Below are 26191 nucleotides of genomic sequence, written 5' to 3'. Positions count from 1 at the left end.
ATCAATTAAATCGAGAAATTAAGAAAAAAATGTGAAATGATCGTTTTCGAAAAGTTTGAAAAATTACTTAAATAGATAATGATAAATTTTAACTTTCAAGTGTAACACAATGGTATTAAGAGAAATCTGACATTAACTGACTTACATTATTATCCCTAAATCAGATACCATTTTGAATAATTTCAGTATATCAGTAAATTTTTATTTTTTTTTTTTCATCATTGTTGGACAACACCCTTATCACAAATCAAAAAATTAATTGAAATTACGAAGCTTAAACACAAATTACCTCAATACGTACTGTTTTACCTTCTTCTAGGTTATTTTCTAAGATTCATGATTTATCTTCACTTTTACAATAATACATTTTCAATTACACTTTAATTTATTAATTAATTTATATGGTACAGTATCAAATAATACTTTATTTTATATGTTATCATAATATTTACATATAAATATAATGTTAACTTATATATCATGAACCATGAACAATCATAAGCTCCCGAAAAGTAGCACTAATTTTTCATAATCTTCAAGTAAAATAAAGTATAGAATTTATGAATATCGAAAGATGTTAATTTTTATTTTATAATAATAATTACACCTTACATTAAATAATAATAATTACTTGACCGTATATCATATCACATTAACTTTTCTTCTGACCTTGAAATTTAAATTCCAAAATCCTGAGCAGTTGGGGCCTAATTTGATATTTTTTTCTTTTTTCTTTCTTCAATACCCCGATTAATAATAGAGTTGAAGCAGCATTGGAACAATTTGAACAGCAAGGGTTGTGGGACCTTATTTTAATGGTTGCCAGGTCATTGTGGGATCACCGGGGATGAAAAGGCAGACTCGCAGGCAAGACTAGCTATAAAGACAGGTCAAGTCGTAACATCATCAACATGGGAAGATGTTATTTCTTGGATCAAAGAAATCTTATGGCAAGAGTGGCAAGACGAATGGTTCATCACGAGAGACCACAAGTTAAGAATGGTCCACCAGACAGTGAAACGTTCAACTAGAAACTTGAATCTGCTACAGAGAGAAGATGTGTATTAGCCCGTCTTCGGATAGGCCAGTCTCGACTAACCCACTGTCATCTCATGAAAAAAGAAAATGCACCAATGTGTCGCTACAGCTGAAATGATCTCACCGTTAGGCACATTCTTTCTTAATGTATTGCTCACGAACCACTCCGATTCTCTTCAGATTTTAAGGAGATGACTAGAGAAGACTCCACAACAATATCAAAACTTTTTCACTTTTTGAAAATAATTTATATCTATGATCACACATAGTCTAACTCTAATTACAGCATGTATAAATGGATGCGTAATTTTATGTAGTAATATACTCCTACGTCGTTTCTAATTGTAACTTTATAAAATAAAAATTGTAATTGTAAAATTGTAACTTTCTCACTTTGTAAATCCAGTGTAAATGGTCCTAGTGGTTGAAACACTCAAATAATGTTTAAACAATAATAATAATAATATTCTAAAGCTATCATGATCAATTATAAGCATTAGAGCATGATTTTTATTTTTAAAAAAACAGAAATTACGGTTCTGAAGAGTAGTCCTTCATACATAACGCCTTGTTTAATTTTACTGTCTGACGTAAGAATAAATATACCTCTATTCAATTTAATTTTCTTCGAACCATTTATTTGCCACATAGGTAACGCCTTCACCCACAAATGACTTCAACTAATAACTAATACTAGTGCGAAATGCACGGGTCCCACACAAATAGCATGTAGTGTTCGCTCACTAAAACGAATTTAGTTTTATCCTACGCTAAAGCAGAGCCGCCAGGTGTTGGGGCGGGGAGATGGGAAGGAAAAGAAATGATTATAGCCGCTCAGAGATCTGCAACTCCTTTTACTGGACCTCTTGAAAGGGCTGTAAATCCTTTTCTACTTCTTTCCACTTCTCACTATCTCTTTGTAATAGAAAATGCTTACAGCAACCTACCTTATCAAATATTTTGAATGCCCTGAAGAGTTTTTTTATATTTCTTAGTTACCAGATCGACCTGGTTTGCCTTACATGTTCATTATAACAATTATATCAGCTTATAACGATAATGTAGGAGTTTAGTCTCGAGCAAAATACAGACCCCTAACAATTTAACATGTTATAATCATTGGTTGATAATAATTATTAAAAATAAATTAGTAAAACAAAATAACAAATCTAAGAAATAATAATAATAAATATACTATTGAAGAGTGAATGAAACAAGAACTATATATATTTATAGAATTCGTAAAATAAATAACTGACTTATATACTGAAAAAATAATTTGAGAAAAAAATAAGTAAAGAAATATACAGCAAGATTTTCAGGAAAGAAGACATTTTTCAGATTGGTACTTAAATCAAGTTGAGCATAATCCACAATTTTCAGGAAACATTCTCTGGACAGATGAAGATTCACAAGAATAGGTATCTTCAATCAGAAAAATGATCATCAAATCCCCATACAATTCGTGAGCATCATTTTCAGCACCAGTATCAGTGCTATGTGTATTTGAGGATAATAGACAATATATAATATAACAACCGTAGATTAGTAATTGGCTTAATGTTGTTTATATATGAGAATGGTTGTATCTGGCTTAAACCTAGACTTTCTATTAGCATGAGGATACAGTGTTGCCAATGATGATGTTCTTAAACGTCTTGGGTGCTTTATTTTATCCAGATACGAGGCGTATTCAGCCTAATCCTAGAGCATTAACACAAATACTAGATCGCCCATATTATAAAATATTTATTTTTTTGATAATATTTTACTATATTTACCTTATACATATCCTTAACATTGTAGAAATTCGGTAAATTTTGAATTTTTTTAACAGTAATAAATCATAGTTTTAATTCTATAGTTCATTATTGACGGAAAGACACAGTTGGTCATAGAAGCAAGATAAATCAAACATTAAGCCTTATTTAAGAGTATATTGTTTTGTAAATTAATCTTATTGTTTTTTTTTTTCCCTAAAGACAATTTTCGGGTCCACTGTTTGGTGAGACACGCCGTTTGCCAGGTTCAGGCGGTTTTTAAATATTGCTCCATTTCTCCAATATCTTAAAGTCTCCTCTTCCTGTTTTAAGCAAATATTTCAAAAGTGACATAGGACCATCGCTCCCTGGGGGTCTTGGTGGGGTGGGTCCGAGCGGGAAGGATGGCCTTTTTTTGTGTTATGATCCCTCTTGTGAGATTGTGATATGTCGCACATTGACCAATGTGCTCCCTATAATTGCCTGTTTGAATTATCAGATAAGTAAGGCTACCACGGTGAACGGGAGTGAAGGGTTTCACGCGGTTTGCCAATTTCAGTCGCTTTTTAAATATTTCTCTATTTAACTCTATCAATCTTAAAGTCTTATATATCTTAAAGTCAAATATAACTGCGACACTCATAATAAAATATTAAAAACTAGGTTCAAATCGATACTTTTTTAATACAGAGGGAGAAAGGAATAAATCATATATACCTGAGGTTTGTTTAATTTCCCTAAAACAAATTTAAAGTTAAATTAAAAAATTAAATGATTCTTCCAGAATTTCTCAATAAATATGAAAAGACAAAAAAATATCAACTAAATGAGAAGTTCTCAATCAAAAGTTAATATGTCTTCATCTGAAAGTGAAGGATTTTTGACAAATTGAAATTCTTGACCAAGAACTAATTCAGTCTATTAAAATGTCAATTTTTCCCTATCAAATATGTTTTACTAATCACAATTTTCTGAAAACATTTACCTTATCTACAGAAGATGCCCTAATTATTTCTTTTTAATCACAACTTTCCAAACATGGATAGGTTGTGATTAATATCAATGACTTTTGATAGAAAAATCCTTAAATATTATGTCTTTTTTTTATAAGAAATATAAATCTGTTTTGAATGGAATAACCAGATTTTTTATAGCTTTATTACGCCTGAAATAATTGTTCTTTTTGATGATCAAATACTAAAAAGTTTGATAAAGATGACGATATTAATCGAACGAAGAATGTTCCTTAAACTTGTTTACTAGCTTATACACCAAAAAATTTGGTGTATTTGCAATAAGCCTAAATACCTAATTATTAGTATAACTGTTTTAACAACAATATACTATTAATTATGCACTTATAAAATTTCTTTAGATAACGATAAACGATAGTTGATATAAAGATATATATCATATACAATTTTATATGATACATGACAATAAGAAATGTGTTTAACTATAAATAGTATGCATTATTTTTTAACAATGTCAATATTTTTAAATAAACACGACTTTAATATTTTGTATTCATTTCAGTGTGCTAGTTGCGTCCCAGGGGCTAGACCGCTTTGCACTGGACAGTGACTACGACAAATATAAACCACCAGGTGAGAAATTTGCAATATTATACCTTCAAACAGTAAATTTAACAATGATAACTTTTTCGAAAAAATTTGATGAATATAATTGTTTAAATTTAGCTTAATTTGATTCTGACTATTTATGATCAGGAAATGTTCAATCGTATATTTTTTTCACATATTAGTTAAGAATAAAATACAAAAGAAACATTCTAAACAAATAAGCAGTAAGTAAGTAACTTACTTACTTTTAAAATATTAATACTGGTCATTTAATAGTTAATCTAAAATTCAGTATTGACAGGTTTGATTTTTTTTTTTTCATGAAAATCAATATACTAATGAATGATATAAAATATAAATGAATACGTGTGTGTATATTCGTTATCTTGGACTACATCTTGACAAACGACTAACCTGGAATCCTCACACAAGACTGAAAAGACAGGAAACTGCACGCAGATTCCGACTATTACAGCACTTACTAGACAAACGGTCTAAGCTTCCAACTCATTACAAAAGACTGATCTACATGACAATAATAAGGCCCATCTGGACATACGGAGTTGAGCTTTGGGGCTCCACTAAACCTTCGAATTCCTCTCGTATCCAATCTTTACAATCCAAAATCCTTCGTAAAATCCTCAATGCTCCTTATTTTGTTACTAATCCAGAGAAGACCTAAATGTTCCTTATGTAACCGATCTAGCCCGAACCCGATATTATTCCTTCCATAATAAACTCCCTAAACACCCAAACCCACTCGTTTCTAACCTTGCTTCCTCTTCCATTTCTGACAATCATCCGAGGCGCCTGAAAAGAAGATGGCCTCGTGACCTTATATTGTAAACTGTTTTTAGAGTTCTACTACTGGGTAGTTTCTCTACATCCTGTATCATATCATTATGTCATTTTGATCAAATTTACTGGTTGTATTTTTTTATACAGTTGTAAATATCAATAAATAAATAAAATTAAAAAAATTTATTATGATTTCAAAATACAAGTACAGCACGGACAGGTCCCGATGTAAACAACTGTAATAAAACTTTTAAACATAAAATAGGACCGTAGTTAATTTTTTGCTTCCTCACTACCAAAGGAAGGATAGCTTTTTAATCTTACAAAAAATTATATACTCAAAATTTACTGGTATTTTACAAGTAAAAAACATTTTTGGTTCCGTGTATATCGTTTTGTCGGTCAGGAGTAAATTTCAAACCAGTTATATCTGAATATTTTGACTGATTTTAATGAAATCCTTAGGGGTAGTGCTTACCCATGCGTAAGCATATATTCCTCGGTGCACCTCTATTTCGAAAACAACTTACCCGATTTGGCCCCTAGTTGGAGAAAATTCAGGAATCAATGTGAAATGGGTCTAATTTCAATATTATTAGAATACATAACTACTTTCGTTAACCTATGGGAAAAACGTCTTTCTGGATTCACCTATATTTCATCAACGGATCTTCCCATAAATGTTATTCGCAAATCAAATCAACTTTGAAATATAGGTAATTACCAACCTTGAAATATACATAGTTACTTACTTAAAATAAAATTCCAGAGTAAACGAGAATTTTTAGAAATTGTATTTTTTTTTTTCACTTTCCAAGAAGCAAAATTAAAACTCCCTTTCCATACGAGAGGGAAAAAAATCTATAAAACGCAAATAACCCCTGTGTCCGTATTATAGATTTGAAGCTTTGAATAGCCCGATCAAAGAAGGTAATACACGAAGAAGAAAAAAAACGTAGAAATTTACGGCCTCTTCAAGGACATAAATACCGAAAGGATTGTAAAGGTCGAAAGTTTGAGATGGGCGGGTCATGTCGCAAGAACGGACGATAGTGAAATTCCGAATAAACTGGCTCTGGAGGACTTTCATCGAACGAGAAGTGTAGCGACCCAACCTCAGATGGCTTAACTGCGCCCGCACTGATGCCAGAAATGTAATAAATAAAAAAAGATTGGTTGGCTGTTGTACAAGATAAGGAGAAATGGTGAAAGCTTTTGAAGGATTGAGTGATTGATCGTACCTCTATATGTATATATTTTATGTTATGGATACACCCCATATTCCATCAACAGCTCTTTCTATAGATGTTACACTCAAATCAAATCAACCTTGAAATTGAAGTAGTTACATACCTAAAAGAAATGCAGTAAAAATAATAATTTCTAAAAATTGCAATATTGTGGAAGAATAAAAAAAAAATTGAAAATGAAAAAGATAAAAAACAGTGATGAAGTTATAATTTTAAGTATTTTTTTATTTCTTAAATACCTTTTTTTTCCACAATTTTTTATAACTCTTCATCTTCATGAGATTAATTAGGTAAAAGGATGATAGTGAAAATCATCACAACTAATGAAAATAGTTCATTAGCCCATAAGAAAAAAAAGGTTCAATCAAAAAACAAAAATTACTCTTTCCTTAATAAAAATTATTTTTTTGATAGTCAAGTTTGACAACACATATCACCAAATTTTCCGACTTTTTTGTCGAAAAATAAATGATAACGTCTGAAGATACAAACTTCTAATACAACTGTTTTTCTACTGATCTCATTCAGACAGGTTTCGCAATTCTAATTTTTTTCTTTTTCTTGATAGAAACAAGTCTTGTGGGTCAATATCTATCAGCGAATGGTATTTTATGGTCAACAGCTATTCTATGGCAAATAGCCATATAACTTGGTCCATTAGACACAAAGAGAGAAAAAATTAGGTTTGAAAAACAAATTCGAAATCCAAAAAAAATTATGCTCTACCAGGTATAATGCTTACTATTCACAGATGCCAGAGATATGTCATATATGTATGTTTCTAAACATTGTATTTAAATGCATATCTAAACTGAATATTATATGATAATTTTTGAATGAGTGCGGATATTTGAGTATCTTTTACATATAAAACAAATATTTACATCATATAAAATACACCATAAATATCTGTTATCATAACGGGGAAAAAATTAACTCGAATATTAAACAATGCAATAATTATTGGATAGACTTAGCCGCAAATAGCATCACAATTAATTACTTAAACACACAATAGCCACTTAGTTTGCTTATCTGATAATTCAATTTAACGCAATACAGCTTTTCAGATAATAATAGATAAACGATATTTAATTGATTGATACACTTTAAGTTACGTTCTTTAAATAAAGTTAATTTCCTTTACTTTATTTAGTATGTGCAATGTTTATCTGTTTTTCTGTCAGTGAAATGCATTTTTAAATCCCAAAACAGCCTTGCCTAAATTTGTACCCGATCTACATTAGTGTCGTATTTTTGGGCACAGATCCACAAAAACATTAGGAAAGAATAAGTAATGGATTCTCAGGTTGGAGTTTAGAAAATATTCTTAAAGAACTTCCCCAGTTGGACATTATTGCTGCCTGAATTGGAAATAATTTCAGAATTTTCCAGCCTTCAGAATCAATAATTAACTATAGTATAAGATTTTATATTATATCAATATTCTTTATTCTATTTAATAGGTTGTACTTATTTTTTTATAGAGAGTAACCTTACTAATAAAGATTGAAACCTTTTAAAAAAACGTTATAGCACTAAATAAATAAAAGAGAAAAATATAAGTAAATATATATTTGTTTAACTAAACATGTTGATAAATTTACATAACGTTTAAATACAAAAAAATACAGGTACTATGTGCCTAAAGTCAACCTTTTAAGCCCGATCTAGACGTTTGGTAATTGCGGGTAGCCCAAAATATCTACAAATGCTTAAAAAAAAAAGTTCGGTTAAAAAAAAAAGTTCGGTTAAAAAAAAAGTTATTATGTTGAATGTTAGTCTCTTTTCATTACAAAAACATAAACGAAAGGAAATGTTACGGAAATACCGGTAAAACAGATAGATGATGTATCCAGTATTAATTTAATTATTAATATTTTCAAGCAGAAAAAAAATTTAAGATTTAACCGTTCCATTAATGCCGTATTTATTGGTTCTTTTTTGTTTTGTTTATATTATCATATACATAGTATGTCACTTTTTGGTATCACATAAATCCTTTGTGCAGACCTATATTATACTTTTACCAAGAGTTTCCAACGCTTATTGGTGTAAGTGAATGTTAACCATCAATTTAATCCTTTTCTGCAGAAATATATATCCCTAAACCTTAAGGTCTTAATTTAAGCTGTTCTTACGACCTGTAAGCAACCGCAAGCGTAAAATCTTCTTTCTACATGATCATCCTACTATTCTCGGTAAATTATTTTTTTATAATCATGATTCCATAATTATTACCACACTAATTTAAAAGATTAAAAAATCGAAAAAGGAAGCCATTTCCTCGATAAAACAAGTTAATAAGAGCAATTGCTCAAGACTCTGAAAATGACAGGATAACACAAAACTTTGAAGGGACAAATTTTATTTAATGAACTACTTGGCAGATAAATCCTGCTTTCGATGAGGTCAAAACTGACAAGAAGACTCCTCCTTGTGCCTCTGACAGGAGGACAGAAAAATCCTGCCCGAAACTTAGGGACAATGCCAACCTCCGTGGGTCTCTAGAAGGCAGAGCTGTCGGAAGGTAATAAGTCAGGGGTCACTAATGAGGCACCCAATGAGATTTCCTCTGACAGTCGGCGTTCTTGGGATTCCGAACCTAGGGCAGAACAGCTTTAATTTCACCTCTTAGGGGATTCTTTTTTTAAACTATTCCACAACGGTGGTATAAACTATAACCTGATTTTGTAAGAGATTTTTTAAAAATATTATTTACAGTAACTCTTTTGGAAATTTGACAGAATATTAAAGTCAGAACAATACGTATTCCAATCAAATAACTAAATTTACAACTGATTTTACGACATTATAACTGAGTATTGAACAAAAATGTACACCAATAAATCTTAAAAATAATTGTTTATCATAAGTAACTTTATTACTACCCTTTTGTTTTGCACAGGCTTCGTATTTGAGTCGTTGCATTTCGAAACCAGTCCATTTTCCAGTTTTTAATACTGTATTTTTTTTTCTAAACCAGTGTTTGATCTAGATTACCGTGAGGTAAAAACATTTCTTCCAAAAGCTATTGAATCAAATTAAAAAATAAACTTCCACGCTTACGGAACATTGTCTTGGAATAACGTTTTTTTTTTATATTACAGACTTAGTATCACTACAAAGTGATAAAAAAAAAAAAAAAAAAATTTCCTTATGAAATAAGAAATGGGACAAATTCCACTTCGTTATAGAACTAAGCTAGTGGGTGGTTACCACTTGGGGTGCCACGAAATAATTTTGGAATGGATAGGAATCTCTACTAAGTTTTGAACATTAACATTTCAGCTTCAATTTTGCACAGGTTTTGTGTAGATAAATACCTTTCCTAGCTGGAAAACGGGATTTGACACTCTATTTGTATCAAATTATATTGTAGGAGTTCCCCTATTTACTTCTTTAAACGGTTCCTACAGTACCAAAACGGTTTGGTCAATAAAAAAAAAGGAAGATTACCACTGAACTAAGCACTGATAATCTTATACACAGTTAACTAACTGTGTACAACCGATGCCAGATTTCAAATTATGATACCTTAGCTTATTGAGAACGTATTACAGTTCTCAAAAGGATATGGACGCACGGATTCAGAACGGGTTAAAAATAAGGACTATCAAATAAAAACATTTTCTCGATCTTTTTACTCTATCGGAATATACCAGCACTAACAATATCTCCTTCTTTGTCACTTCTAATATACGAAGAGGGTGTGGTGGAGGAGTATTATCTACAAGTTATTACTCTATTCAAACCATGCTGAAGGGTCAACTTTTTCATCATGCAGAGCCACCATAAACGTCGACTCCCCAGGCTGCTCCGCTGCAGTAACGAGGTTGCTAAGATGACTGCTAATCCTTCAGATAGAGATGGCCCTTCGGTCTACATTATCTCATTTTTATGATGAATCGTGGTTTATATAATTTCCTTAAAATATGATTTTAAAACGATTTTATTAATGTAATTTTTCCGATCCTAAATGTCCTGAAGGTGTACACTGCAAAAACCCACGAACATTTTTAAAGGTTTCTGATGATTTATAGTGCGGATAATAAAACGCATAAAGAACAGAAACGTCGTTGGAGCCGAACGTTTTGTTGTCATAAAAGAGATGATCCATCGACTTTATGCATGTAATTTAATGATCCAATCTTTTCATAATGGTATATCACTTTTCCAGGTCTGATGAATATACTTTTATAATTCAACATCCTTTTGATTCATCAATTCGTTCAACGTCAACGTTTTATGGTTTGGATTGTAAAAGGGAACCAGATCAAATGGTTGGGTCAGTCCCAGGGAATCAAGGAAGTCTAGGAAATCGGCTCCCAAACGCTTACTTGAAGATCAATCTAATTCAAGAGGTGGTAGGGAAAGAATACGCTTGAGGTGGCAGTGCGAGGTAGAGGGGGGGGGAATTTAAATAATATGAAAATTAGGAGATAGCAGATGCAGATGGAGAAAAAGATCAATCATGAAATGAAAAATTTCAAAATTTATTGAAATCAGAATAATAAAAGAAAAATATAATTGTTTTAGTGCAAATAGGATAATTTGTGTGGCTAAGATTCGATAAGATTGAAATCTATAACTCGTTGAAATTTATAAATAATTTATTCAAAATATAGGCCCATTATATGTATATAATGCATGATATTGTTAAGTAGGATTTATTTGATTAATTTATAACCTTGGATTATAAATTTAGATTCTTAGATACGATAATTTTAGAGATAAATCTTAACTTGAGTAGAACAATGCTCTGCTGTATCAACCTAGATATAATATGATACAGATACAATGCCTAACGGTCGGAGTTTATTTGATAATTTTACGCTGGCTTCCAGGGGTTATAAAATTTAATATTTTATGTGTATGAAATAACTTAAGTTTGGAACTTATTTTGGAACAAAAAAGTTTAACAAATCAGTGATAACAATTGAAAAATACTTTAATCGTTATGATACATTTAGCTATATCAAATTAGGCCGTGATTATTCGGCGGAAGAAGTGAGCAGATTTATGAATTTATTTATTTCCTCTACAAATTATTTTTCTTAAAAACCAAATATATATTCACTATAGATAGTGTTCCTTATTTTGAATCTAGATCTTAAATTTAGGCAAATATTTTCGTAAACACACAATGCTTAGAAATAGAAAGTTTAACTAATGTAAAACAGTAGAACATGAAATTATTTAACATTTGAAACTGTTTAAAATACGTAATAATATAAGTGGTTTAAAAAACGATAAAAATAAAAAAGATCCTATTTAGGTCACATACTATATTTAAAATTTTTACTGGAAGAGTATATATTTTTCTTAATAATGAAACAACCAATAATTATAATAACAATAGCGAGACATTTATCCATATTTCGGCTAACATAAAAATTGAAGATGGGAGTTACAAAAATTGTTGATATAAAACTTAAGAGCATTTTTACAGAAAATATAATAGATAAATTAAAAAACAGATTATAGTAACAAAATATCAATAAATCTACGATACATAATTTAAAAAGTATTAGATAAAAAGTTTACATTAGGACAGAGTGATGCGTGAAAATAATGTCCCTAATAAATACAGAGCAAATGGAAAACACGAATACAAAAGATTCGAATTTGATGGTACAAATGAGGCCGCGAGAGAGATCGAAGGCTTCCTATTAGCAACCTCTTAACTGCACAGGTGCAGACTCGTTTCCGGCCTGAGTGGATTGATTTTATTTTGTGGCGGCCCCACGGAATGAACACACGATCTTCCATCTTCCTACTCTGGTTAGAACAGGGTGGAAATCTTTAGGATAACCACCTCGTATGTTCAAAATTTCCGGAAAGAGGGTTGACAATAAAAAAAAAAAAAAAATACAAATGCATCTAAAAGTATTTAAACGAAGGATGAAAGTGACCTTCAATACAACAAAACCATCTGAAATGATTCTCATTGCTAGCGAGGGGCATCGAGGCCAAGCCACTAGAACAGGTCCTCGCCTCGCAGCGGGAGCACGGCACTTCGCGTGTCTCCGCGGCCTTAAGATTAAGTCGCCATCGGAAAATAATAACTGTATTCTTATTGCTCCACTATTTCCACTCCAACCGAGGGTACTGATACAAGGCCTAATCTCTGCTTTTACTACTTCAAAACAACTATCTTCAGAAAGCCCTTAAGACGTCTCTTGAAATGTAAATATTCGTTTTGCATTAATTATCCGTTAATTTAAATATAATATCAAATGAAAATAAAATGACGTCCAATTTATTTATTTATTGAAAATTTATAAATGTACAAAAAAAATTCAATAAGTAAATATGAGGAATGTTTCAAACACTTGATAATCTAGGGAAGGAACCACCCAATGGTGGTACTTCGAAAAAATTAATTTAAATTAGAACGTCCCGAGGTCATTTTCTTTTCAGACGCCTCGGAGGATTATCGGCGATTGTTAAGGGTGAGAGATTAAGAACTAATGGGTTAGGATGAGTAAGGAGTTTGGAATGAAAGGACATATATCTATTTCGGGCCAAATCTGCAACGAAAGATATGTTTAGGTCCTTGTAGATGAGTTTATTTATGATGATAAGGAGTATCAAGGATTTTACGAAGGATTTTGTATTGTAAGGATACAGAAGGAAGGTAGAGCCCTAGAGCTCATTTCCATATGTCCAAATTGGTCTGATTATCATAAAGTATCATAATTTTTTGTAGCGAATGGGAAGTTTAGTGCGTTTGTCAAGTAGGTGCTGTAGCAATCGAAATTTACGAGCAGTTTCTTGTCGTTTCAGTCTTGTTTGGGGATTCCAATAAGTCTCTTGTCAAGATGGAGTCATCAGTAGCGAATCTGTTGAACAAGCGTTAGTAGGAAATTTAAAAAAAAGATACGAAAGGACAGGAGTGTAGAGATTTACGACGGAGATTAAAGGGATCTGGTGGGATTTGTTAGGATTCTCCAGTTTTGACACCATTCTTCAATGAATATTATGTGTGTATGAAGAGTTTGCGATACAGTAGTAGGGTCGTTGTTTACAGACAGTACACAAGTGTCATCAGGGTATGTTGTTAGGACTGTGTTAGGGTGGGTTGGTATATCAGCTGTATAAACCGTATAGAGAATGGGACCAAAGATACTACCTTGAGGAACACCGGTGGACTTAGAATGGAGAGATAAGTTGGCTAGGTTATGATTTACTTTAAAGGTTCTATCAGAGAGATAGGAGCGGATTAAAAGAAAATATGTAGGGGGAAGGAATTTATGAAGCTTATAGAGGAGTCCTGGATGCCAGACTTGGTCGAAAACTTGTTCAACTTCGAGGAAGACCCCCGTGCAGAACATTCCGCGCTCCAATGTGGAAGATATGACATCAACCACACGATGACACTGTTTTGCAGTAGAATGGGATGTTCTTTATCCAAACTGGATAAGGTATAACATGGCATGAATCAAGGATTGGATAGAGGCGTTTTAATAAGAGTTATTCTAGGATTTTGCCCATAATAAGCAGGAGCGAAATAAGAAGGTAGGGAGATGGTTATTCAAGTGGCTTGGAGGGTTTGGGAAATATTTTTACTATAAAAATTTTCCAAGGGTGGAGGGGAGGATAATTAGTGAATTAGACAAAAAAAAATTTTTAGTGAAGAAATGGCTATAGTATAGGAAGTTGAAACACAATTTTATCGAACTAGCACGAGCATGGGATTCACCATAATGCATACCCGCTCCAGAATACTCTCTTTTTTTTTTACTATAGTCAAAAGTCGGTGCAGTTTTTTATATTGTAGTCGCAGCAGCCGTGTAAATGCAATTAGTTTGTCACAAAGTATATCTTCTTAACATTAAAAAAACCTACTTCTTTTTTTCTTTTGTTTTATGATTCTTCATCTGATACATTTTCGTAGCTGTGGTTAACCAACATCTTATCAGATCCGGATGGGCTGATTTTTATTTCCCAGTATATTTTTGAATAAGTTGGTAACTTTTTCGACAACCCATCATTGCCCTAATACATAAGGGTTTAAATCCCAACAAATAACCAACGTAAAATATGTCATTATCTAGACATGCATGAAAAGTTTTAAAAAACATACTAAGTTCGTTGGCTCGATCCGTCTTTTTTTTACAGTCTGATCGACAGATTCTTCACCTGCTAATGCCAACTAACGTATACCCTATGTTAGTATGATTTTCATTTTCGAATCCCCTACTGCTCATAGTCCGTTCGTTTAAGTAAATCTGTCGATTTTTCACGTTGAGAGAGACTGGCTACTGATTTCAGTAGGTAGGAGTAATATAATTGGTGATATTTAAATTTATTACTTATTACAATTTATTATTGATTTTTATATTTTGAAATAATTTCTGAAATATAGACGAATGAAAAATGAACCTTGCATTTAAATTCGTCGTTTGTGCTATTTGATTTATATATCAGGGAAGTAAAAATGCTTAAAGTTGGTGAAATCATGATTTATCTATAACAAAAAAAATCTCAGTATAAACTAATGAATATTTGATAATTCCCTTCTTCCATTATTTATTACTCTCGACAATCTATGGGATAGCAGTAACAATTTACAAAAAAAAAAAAAATAAAAAAGAGAGACAACTAATAAAAATGGTCGAATGTAGGTAAAGTTGAAACGGTGTGATAAAAACTGTAAGTCCAACCCTACGTGTATGTTTCTTGACTGCAGTTCACCTAATCCACGTAGATGCAGGCCATAAACTAGTTTCCTAAGAACTTAGAACGTTTTCTTCGCTTCCAGCCGGACTAATATAACCAAACTGAACATGAAATTAAAAACAAAAATCAATTCACACTTAAAACTAAATATTGTAAGCAATATGGTTCTATGACCTGATATTGTGATTAATCTGGATGATCACTTATTACACTAATTTATGACATAAACTTTATTTATAACGACAGAACTACTAAAAATAATCTGTAGATATAAGTAGAAACCGGTTATCTCACGTGAGTTCTTAAACATAAGATTTCCCTCAGGTGCGCAGAACTTAAAAACCTCATCTCCTTAAAAGCCCATCTATCCCCAAGGACCTATAAACGCCAAGATTAAGACTGCGCCTATCGAGTGGACTCAACAAGAGCTTGAAAGGGTTAACAACAGTTTGGAGCCGCAAACAATCCACTTTTATCTCTTAGTGGAACGTTTCCGGGGAGGGGAAGTAATTTCGGTAGACATAAATAATTCTCCTAGTTGCATAATTCAGCCCGACCACAGAACCAGCCATTAATAACCTCTGACTAGAAATTTACCCAGTCTTCTCCACTTAAGTTTTCAACGAGGCTATACCTCTAGTCGACCAAACAGTTCACTATTCTTTAATGACACCAAGAACTATTATTACGAATCCCATAAAAAATAAGCTCAATAAATATAATGGAAATATTAATATTTAAAAAATAACTTGACCAAAAATTATCACTACAACAACTAAAATATTAAATATTCTGCGTTAACATGTTTCCATGTGTGTTTAGAAGGGATTTTGACATGAAATCTAATTATAAATCAAAGTAAATATAGAAATAATAAAAATAAAAATAGCTAAAATCCAATTCAATAGGCAGGACTTGTCCGATTTAAACATTTCTAGATATTTTCTAAATATTTCTTTTTTCCTGATTTATCCCATAGAATTATGTTTAGAACTGTTTTGATGCGCTGCTGCTGCCGCAATTACCGCAAAAGTGCTTTTTTATTGTTTGCTTTAAGTGGGCTCTGTTGAGAATTTCATATCGAATATGAAATTCATTCCCCGGATTGATAAGAAAAGTAAAACCTATATTTTATGTGTTGTCCACAAAAATAATAAAATATATTAAGGAATATTATGTGGGAAATTAGAGTTTTTGTCCAAGCTAAAATTAAAAACAGGCTTCTAAAATTCTAAATTAAACACATAAAGTATTTTTTTAGTATTCGAAGATAGATCTGCTTATTAGGGAGATAAAATTTTTGTGATTTATGCGATAAATTTATTTTTAAGAGAAGAATGAACCAGATGTAGCTATCAATTTCGATCGAGATATTAAGATAACTCATAAAAGAGCTTATAGAATTCGGAATATGAACAATGAAAACGCTGAATTACATAAGTGCAAAATATAGGCTTAGACAGATTAAAATCATGAAGATAATTGGTGGAAAGTGGAAGATATTTTGCATGTGAGTTCCAAAATCTCGTTGTCAAGGTTATAAGGAAAAGCCAAATTGAGTTGGTTACTAGAAAAAAAAGATTTCGCAGATTTTAGAACAAGTTACGTTGGACCAGGAAAGAGATCAGTGTAAGATATTAGATGGCATCAAGTAGGAATAGAAACGTAAAACCTTTGACAAACTAAAAAGTTAGTTAGTAAACAACTGAGAAGATACCTTCCAGATACCTAAAACGATTCGAGATACCTATAGAAACCATTACACAATGTGCGATCCACCCTCACTCACTATTTGGTGACGCTTTTATTATGGATTTAATGTTGAAACCATTTAGCTAACACTCAAATATCAGGAATGATATTTAATAGAACAGTTATAACAAAAAAAGTGGTCACAAATCATTAGTTGCGAACGACTGAGCTAGAGAGAGAGCATGTCTTGAACAAAACCCATCTCCAAAGGGCTACACTAAATTGCTGTGAATCATAATGGTAACTAGACCAAAATTGCCAAAAATATTCCTGTTAAATCCTGTTTATCTAACGTGGCTGTTTCCAAAATAGCTGCCACGCCATCCTGGAATATGGGGGTGCCGCAAGCAAATATATAGTAACGATCTGAGTCAGTTGTTACTTCGATGTCAGATGACTGAGAAGATCAGTTGATGTAATGTATAAAGAGAAGTACTGGACCCAATAAATCCAGCGTATTCCAGAGAATCAGGCAATTTGGGTTTAAATTATCGGGGGAGAAATCATCGGTTTTTGGGCCACACGATTTCCAGGGAAGGAGGGATAAACTCGACGCGGCTAAAGTACCATCAATACAGAAGATGGCAGTGCCTAGGGATGTGAAGGGAATTTGGAGGTTGCTGGGAGCTTTAAATATTACCGGAGATTTGTTCCAGAAATGGCTGAGCACCTCGTCCCACTCAACAATCTTCTGAAGAAAGGCAGGATTGTGATCATCACTCCAATGGTGAAAGATAATATAGGGCGGTGCATGGAGAAGCTGCAGCAGGAGTCGGTACTTGCTTTTCCGGACTTCACTCGGCAATTCAATATCAGACGCGAGTGAGTATGCATTGGGAGCGGTGTTGCCTCAGGATGGAAAAGGGGGATATCGCCCAGTGGCGTATGCCAGTAGGCGCCTAACAGAGACGGAGACCAGATACAGTGCTTTGGAACGAGAGCTCTTGGGAATAGTGTGGGCTGTTGACCACTTTAGACCCTATGTGTTTGGCAGAAGGTTTAGGGTACACACTGACAGGTCACTGCTAAGGGTGGGGAAGTTGAAGGAATCTTCGGCTAGGATTGCGCGTTGGAAGGAGCTCCTAGCACAATATAACATCGACATAATATATAAACCTGAAAAAGAAAATGTGGTAGCCGATTGGTGGTCTCGAGCAATATCGGGACAATCGTAAATAGAAAGTTGAGTTCTAACAGGGGTAAAGAGATGCTGTTATACGAGTATCTATTCATCTTATAATCATAATTATAAGGGAACTGTTACGACGAGTAGGGGCCCAAAAGGAACCCTTACTAGCCCAACCGTGATAAGTAGTGAAAAGAAAAGAATGGCCGAATTTTGTTATTTGGTATTTTTCAATAAGTGAACATAATAAAAAGAACACAGAATATATAAAAATATTGAAAATAGAAAACAAAATAAAGCTTAAAACTATTACAAAATTAAATGAATTCAACAAAAAAGAAAAACAGTCTTATATCACCGGTGATTGATGGGGCCCCGGTTGTGGTTGTTGTATTGATGGATGTACTCGTGGAGGTAGATTGACGTACGTCCGGCCGCCTAGCACTCTTGGTGGATGAGCCGAAGTAGTCCACCCACCGTGACTAAAATGATTAAGTATACGAAAATGGCCAGAATGCTGGCAACTACGAGTGCGTAGTGAGGAGACAATGGAGAAAATATGTGTATGCAGTGAGACGTTAAGAGGTTGTCTGTCTATTAGCAGTATAAAAAACAATAGAAAGTTGTTGTTTTGTTTTTGACTTAATAAAAATCATATGTTTCTATAATCGATTTGTGGACCATATGTTGGCCGCAACAGGAACAGAATATTGTAACAAACAAAAGTATCAGAGAACCCAAAAAGAGGAGAACTGTCCATATTGAAGAATTAAAGCTTCCGGCAATGACAATATAAAACTGAAGTGTTCTCATACTAGATTAGATCATAGACAATTTAGTTATTTATTCTATTTATTGTTCTTAGTTTTAAGATTGGTATTAATTTTTGTAAATATTTTCTTTTTCATTCTAACTTGTTCAATTATGGTATACAAATTTATTTTAAAGTTTAAATTATGTATTTATCATTTACTTAATGGAGCTTTTAAGTTTTTACAATGATATGAATATAGGATTTTTTTTTATTGTAAATAGTTTATCTTTATTCTTTTTATATTTTATGTTATTATATTGTAAGTATTAGTTTACGAGGATTGTTCGTAAACTGGTGGGGGGAGTTACGGTCTGAGTCAGCTGTTACTTTGAAGTAAGCTGGCTGAGAAGATTAGTTGATGGAATGTATATAAAGAGATGTACAGAACCCAGTAAAGCCAGTATTTTATAGCAGTCCAAGCGTGTTAGATCTTATTCCGTCTTCTCTTTTTTAATATTTTGCTTTCACTGATACCTAAGTTATATAGTATACAAATATATATATTAGAATAGCAAATATTAAGTGCATTCCATAATTTTCTAATTTTCTTAGCATTTTTTTCCAAATTTTCCTACATCAACTGCTCGAAGGATAATTATGACGACATTTTTATATTGTTTTAGCTCAACAATGTGCCATGATTTTTAGTTTTAGCCCAAAAAGAGTTCTGTGGCGAAAAAAGCTTGAAAAACACTGATCTAAGGAACTATATTCTTAGAAACCGTTTCGCTCATAACTGCAGAACAGATCGCATATCATGATAAACAACTTGCATAAATTCTTCACCCAATGCCACAACCAGAAACCTTTCGTCAAGCATTTTTAACCGACGAATTTAATTCCATAATTAATTATAAAAATCATAAGCAAATGTAATCATGACATTTTAGACCTAAACGATGGCGTTCAATAAAACCAATCAAATTGGTTGGTAAAACTTGAATGTTAGAAATTATTTTTCTAAAAAAAAAATTGCGCAATATGAAGCAATTTTAACGTTAAAGTTTTTCATTCGTCTTTTGAGAGTTGTGTTTTCATTTTGACTTATATTTATCGTATACAGAGACCGAATCTGGATTATAAAACAACACAAAAGGTAATCCTACATCCAGGTAATCCCTGGGTCCTCTGAGGTACTGCAATCAAGTAACCAAATATCGTTGTATTTGCCCTTTCCTCATACAATTAGCATTCTTTTCCTCCTTTTCCTCCTGAGAATATTGCATTATCTCAACCTCTTTGTTTTCCGAGTTGAATTAGTCCTCATAATTTTAATTTGTTATTTTTCAAAACCTATCTTTCCATTTATTCATTGCATGAAAATTACGATACATTTTTATGGAAAAAGAATAAGTTCTAAAAATTAAAATATATAACAATGATGTTGAATTGGTAAGTTTCATTTTTCCATTAATGCCATACATGATTTAATTAAATAAGTTAGGTTAGACAATAATATTTTAATTTTCATTATAGGTAAGTTTTATTTCATCATCATAATACGTGATTTTATGATGGTTTCTGATATTTATTTTTTCATAAACCAAATGTTTGTCCGAACAACAAGAAATCAAAATTTTTTATAATTTATTTTGTCAAATATCATGAAAACTATTACTCCTACAAAGATAAACGTCATAAACTACCTTATAGCGTATTAAACTAGCTCTAATACGAATGCTAATAGACATCTGTATGATTAATGATACCTGAGGTAAAGATTCCCTAAAATAAATTCACTAACTACTAATTTTTCAGTACATTTTCTATGAAATATATCTTTCTAAAAAGCAATTTAACCGACTGCACTGTACACTGTATCTAATGTAGCAGCACCGTCATGACGGCAATTATTATACAGTACAGTGACGGCAACAGTTTCTTCTGTGGCTGTAAAGTTTCACCGTGTAAATTCGCTTTAAAGTGATAGTAACTTCATTTCGGATGTAATATCAACTATCAACGGCTAATATCGTAAAGTTTTTACCAAAGTACTAACCATGAGCTAATTACCCCCAAAACTTCATTATTTTTTGTTAAAACAAATATACATTAATCTAAAATTCATTCAAAGAAGATTTTATTTTTTTATTCTGTTTTAAATGTTTTTATGGAGTAATTTATTTAAATTATTTCATAATAGCTCTTAACTATAAAAATAAAAATTATTCAATAAGTTTGTAAATAAAAATTATACTGTAAAATTCATTGAAAAAAAATTAAAAACGATTCTGGACTCTGATAGTACAGGCTGTTGAAGGCGGGTGGGAATTGGTTGAAGACTGCTAGTGGAGGCCAACCCATGGCAATGAATGAGCGCCCTATAAACATTATTTTCTTCCAAATTCAACCAGAAAGTAGGTTGTTATTGCTCCTGAAAACTCCATTATTTCAAAAACTAATTATATTTCTTACATCAGATTCTTCCTCTCCGACTATTGTCTTTTAAGTGGTGAGAATTTAGCGAGTTTACTTTTATTGAAACAAGATTAGACAAGTTTCCAAATATTATTTTCATTATAAATTAAACGATAAAGTTGAACTTTGTAGAATTTTGGTGTATTCCAAACCATATATTTTTGAATTTCACAGCACGATTGTGGATCTTTTTACTGCACGAAAATTCGGTATATAATTATTATTGTCTGTATATATGTATATAATGTCCACGAGACAAATACTATAATTTAAACTAAGCCATCTTGTACTAAATGAAGATAGGCAGATATTAAGTCCGTTCTTCCGGTTCACACCATTACTGTACAGTACTTCAAGACTTCAGCTCACCAAGTCGTGCTCAATTCCAACTTAAACTATGTTTTAAGATATTGAAAACTATAATTGATTGATTGACTTAACTGTTTTCTGTATATTTTTATTTATACAAGTTGTATTTGTAATTTTTTTCTTTTTTTAATTTTGTAAGTATTATTTTTATTATTTACATTTTTTTCGTTCTTCTTTTTTCTATATATATGGTATGAATGAATATTTGTAAAGCTAATCCTCATTACCTTTAGTCCGGCATGAGTTTCCTAATTTTTTTTCTTCTAAGAGTCCTGTGAGCAATTATCTTATACCAGACGATTTCTAGGATTTTTTTTTCTATATAATTGAATGTGATGATTACAAAAATCTTAACTATTACTTTCAAAACAATTTAAAATTGAAATTGTGAATAGTATCTCCTCCATCAGGGGCTGAAGAATCCAGATTTTGTAAAAGATCTAAGATTTCCTTGCCTCGGTTCATGATTTAAAATTAGAAACTCTCAGCTGGACACCTGCTGAGCAAAAAAGGTCTAGCAACTTGCAAACTGTGGGCGACGCCGGTTCGAATCTGGCCTGGGTGTAGACTTTTTTCAGTGGCGGTTCCACGAAATGAAAAACTCGGTCCCCCACCATGGTTAGAATAGGTTCGTAAATAACTTATTATGTCAGAAATGACCAGGAAGGGCGCAAAAAAAAAAAAGAAAAAAAGTTGAGCAAATGTTCAAATTAGAGAAACAAGATCACGGTGTGAGTGTACTGATGAGAGAAATCCTGTCTTACCGTTGCGAGTAGGTCAGAGCAAAACTGAATTGAGTAAAGATGAAGTAACATAAACAACCGGCATTGACAACGTACCGAATTAACGGAAGGTAGATTAACGTATAAACAAAACATATGAAATACTTGGAAACTATAGACGTTTATTTCTCAATATGAGAAAAATGCTTAATCGTGCTTAATTAAAATAATTATCCGGGTTAATCGTGGAATAATTAATGTTCAATAAAAAAGTAAAATAGAAACAATATGTACAAAATTGCAAGCGGCCTAAATAATAAACGCCTTTGAAATATCTAAGACGTCAAAAATCTGACATTAATATTACTAAAATCAATAATATTAACAGATCGTATAAAAAACGTTCATTGACCCAAGAGTTTATAAAAAAAGATATCATGCAATCCTGATAGCAGTAGGATCAATGGCTATATAGTTACTATATAGTCAATAAATAAATAAGTCAATACTGAAGTTTATTAAATGATTTAAGAACATTAGTGGGATCCTCTAATTTCATGACTTAGTTTGGATCCCTATCATGGATACATGAATAAAAATAGTCAAGATTTTAACATGAAATTTTCTATTTACTACATAAAATAACAAACATGACAATGTTCAGTTCAGCCTCTTTTGAGCAAATTAATACCTTTTTTTATGACCCTTTATCTAGTAATTTATGACGAATAGAAGGGGGAGAGGAGGTTACTCACGGGTAACCAATCTATTCTAACCATGGTGGGAGAGTCAAGTTTCCATTTCGTGGAATCGCCAAGAAATACAAGTCGAACACACCGGCCGGATTCGAACCGGCGCCGCTGTAGTAACTAGGAAGCCAAAGTGGGCGCTCCTTTCTTAGCCAAAACGGCCAGTAGAGCAAATCAAGCCAACCCTAATGTTTAACAAACAACATAACTAGTACACCCTAACAACAAAACTAGTATCAAATATTAGGTATAAAAGAAAACTATGTTTTAACCACAAAAAATTACAAAGTTGTTTTTTTTTTTATTATCATTTCAGTAAGGCATAATGTATCAATCGACCAAGTGAATAACAATTTACCATGTTCACAAAATTTTATACCATGTAATCAGCGATTTATTACAGAAGTAGTAAAATTATAGTGTTCTTTCATAATAAGCAGCCAGCCTTCGTTAGTAATATAATGAGGTTTTATGATGAAACGATAACCAGATTTTTCAAGCCTTTTATTTTTGGATTTTGTTACAATGAGGCACCCTGAACTTCCATAATGATATTTCTGCTTATAAATTAATAATTTTATTTTTGTTTTTTATGGTTCTTTATTTTTTTAACGTCAATCTCTCATCTCGGCTTTTTTTAAATTCTTCTGAGTAATTTAGAACTATAATATAAACGCTGTTTAATCCACACTACTTACAAAGCCAAAGTTTCTATGATTTAGTTTCTAAACTTCAGTTCTATCTTCATTTGCTGCTTAATCTTTGACGTTTCGAAGTTTGTTTGTTTTTCTTTAGTGGCCTAAAACTTCATTGGTCATAAATCCCTTTTATTTCTTATTTAATTTTGCTTACATTTGTTTTATTTTATTTATAATTATTAATTTATTTATTTTATTTTGTCTCTTCGATGTTATATTTGTGTTAGTGAACCTTATTCTTCTTTAGCTTCCCTCTTTAGTGCCTCACAATGTAGAGGAGCGTTCTGCCAGGAATTCCGTTCGTCCCTTTTCTGGTAAGGTTCCTTGCCTATCGGAGGTCCTATCTGGTGTGTCTGGCAATTCAGTTGAAGGCATACTTCATACAGAAATACTAATTTCATTGTTTTATCATCGTCTCCAAGTTTCGTTCAACGTTTCACTGTTTTTCTCCTTAGAGAATTCTTCTTCCCTTTTTGGTTATTTTTATTTCAGGAGAATCCCTTAAATAATTCTTAGAGTAGACTTTATACAGTTCAGATATCTACACCATATTAATTTCATAATAGTGACAACTCCCTTGTTTCATGAGATATATCAGTAGGACTGAAAACATAGAACAGTAATGAAAGTTGTTCTAAAATGACTGAAATAATAAAAATAATAGTAAGTAGTAGAATACAAATATAATGTAGACTAAGCTATTGCGACCAACTAGAAAATCAAAGAAATCAATAGAACTGAACTTTTCGAAAGTATCTACTCCCATAAGGGCGTAATGCACTGCAGACACTAACTAAACCAGTACCTTGAGAAGGTCGCATTACACAAATCGATGCTATCAGAAGCAAAATATCCTAACCTTGCTATCGTATTTCCACAGTACTCACGAGAATATTAAAAGATACTGGCCCGAACTTGGAGGAATTAGCATAGATAGGAATATCAGTGCCAAACTACCGACTCTAAACTTAACTCCTGTTAATATCCATATATGCTAATTTCCCCTATCAGCAAGTCTATGAGGAAATCCAACTGAACGTCTTATGAAACTCCTTCTTCTTGTTCATTTTTTCCCGTTTATTTATAGAAGTAAATAAATTACCCGAAGATTCGAGGGCGAATATAATAAGCTATCACCCTCTACCAAGTATCCTCAAAACTCGTATCTCAGAGGCTAGAACTAAAACCATTTCCCATCTACGTTTCGGTCTACCCGTGGAGTTGCCGAAAATACGAGCTCGTTAAGAGGGCAATCCTAAAAGTAAGGTCTCTTCTTGAATACTTTGGTACAGTTTTTACGTCCACGCCATACTGTGGTTATGACAGGTGTTTACATCGGGACCTGCCCGTGCTATACTGCAGGTGTCCCGAGTGTAATTTTATGCTTGTAATTAATGTGGAAAAAGGGGGCTAAAAATTGTGAGACACTTTCTGCTCTTAACAACATGCATTTATATTTTATATTTAATTTATATGGTATTAATCCCTGGAGGGGCAAATAATATTAGTGTGTTAGGTTTTTTGTTTAATTTCATTATTTATAGTAATAAAAGAAAGTGGGGTCTCATAGACTAATTAAATGTGCTTATCTGTTGACGTCTTCGCCGCCGCGGTGACGTATCCTATAGCCGCTTCCCTCATCAAGGTGTGCGGTGGGCGAAACGGTGAAGACCGTGTATTTTCGCCTGTGTCTGAAAAAGACGTCCTCGTTCCTCAAGGGCTGGCCAGCGTGTCCTGGAGCCTGGCGTGATGGTAGGGGTAGGCCAGGCCCTAGCCTGCATGATGCTTAGGCTGGGGCGGCATTGCAGTCACAGCGTCTTCGGGGTATTCCGGTGTTCGCGGCAAGGGGGGGCATCAGAAAATGAGACCCCCGACCCCGACTTTATATATATCCAAAAAAAGAATGGAAAAATCGGATGACTTAAATCCGACAACAGGCATAAACTCAACGAGTAAAGCCGTCTCCCTATTCCGTCTTCCTATTACACATTTGCTATGACCTTACCGACTGTAAATGAGAACACAAGAAATTTTCTAAACAAGGATCCTACAAAACTCGGATGTCTAAAGACACCAATGTACGTTGTACCGTCAGTGTTCTTTGGAGTTTTCATAGACTTTATGCCCGCTACACCTTACCAAAAATTCCTGACACCGTCGCTATAGACTAAACATGGTACTCACTGAGAATATTTGGCCGGAGGGCAATTCAGCTATAACGAGGAGGTGAAAAAAAAATTGATGAAAAATTCTCAAGAACGTGACATACTGAAGATGCCACATCTTTACAAATTTATCAATCTTAGAGGCGACTATTTCGAAAAATAGCCAAATACTCAACTTTTAGAATAACGAATACATTATAGAAAATATATGAAACTTTTGTTTAAAAATGCATCAATCTTAGAGGCGATTATTTCGAAAAATAG

At 32.6% G+C, this 26191-nt stretch overlaps 1 protein-coding gene across 2 annotated transcripts in view; it reads left to right on the top strand.

Moving 5' to 3' along the window:
- The window catches only part of LOC106686603 (glycine receptor subunit alpha-4), a 116506-nt gene that overhangs the window by 39702 nt on the left and 50613 nt on the right, over positions 1-26191 (top strand). For both annotated transcript variants that reach the window (XM_067052000.1, XM_024361366.2), the window contains one exon: positions 4335-4405. In XM_067052000.1, the coding sequence (XP_066908101.1) occupies positions 4335-4405 (71 nt within the window). The remainder of the gene's footprint in view (positions 1-4334; positions 4406-26191) is intronic.

This window comes from Halyomorpha halys, unplaced genomic scaffold (genome assembly GCF_000696795.3).
Source record: "Halyomorpha halys isolate HHAL.00 unplaced genomic scaffold, Hhal_1.1 Scaffold845.1, whole genome shotgun sequence".
Taxonomy (NCBI): Eukaryota; Metazoa; Arthropoda; class Insecta; order Hemiptera; family Pentatomidae; genus Halyomorpha; species Halyomorpha halys.
The sequence above is the reverse complement of the archived record's forward strand: the minus strand, read 5'-3'. Positions and strand labels throughout refer to the sequence as shown.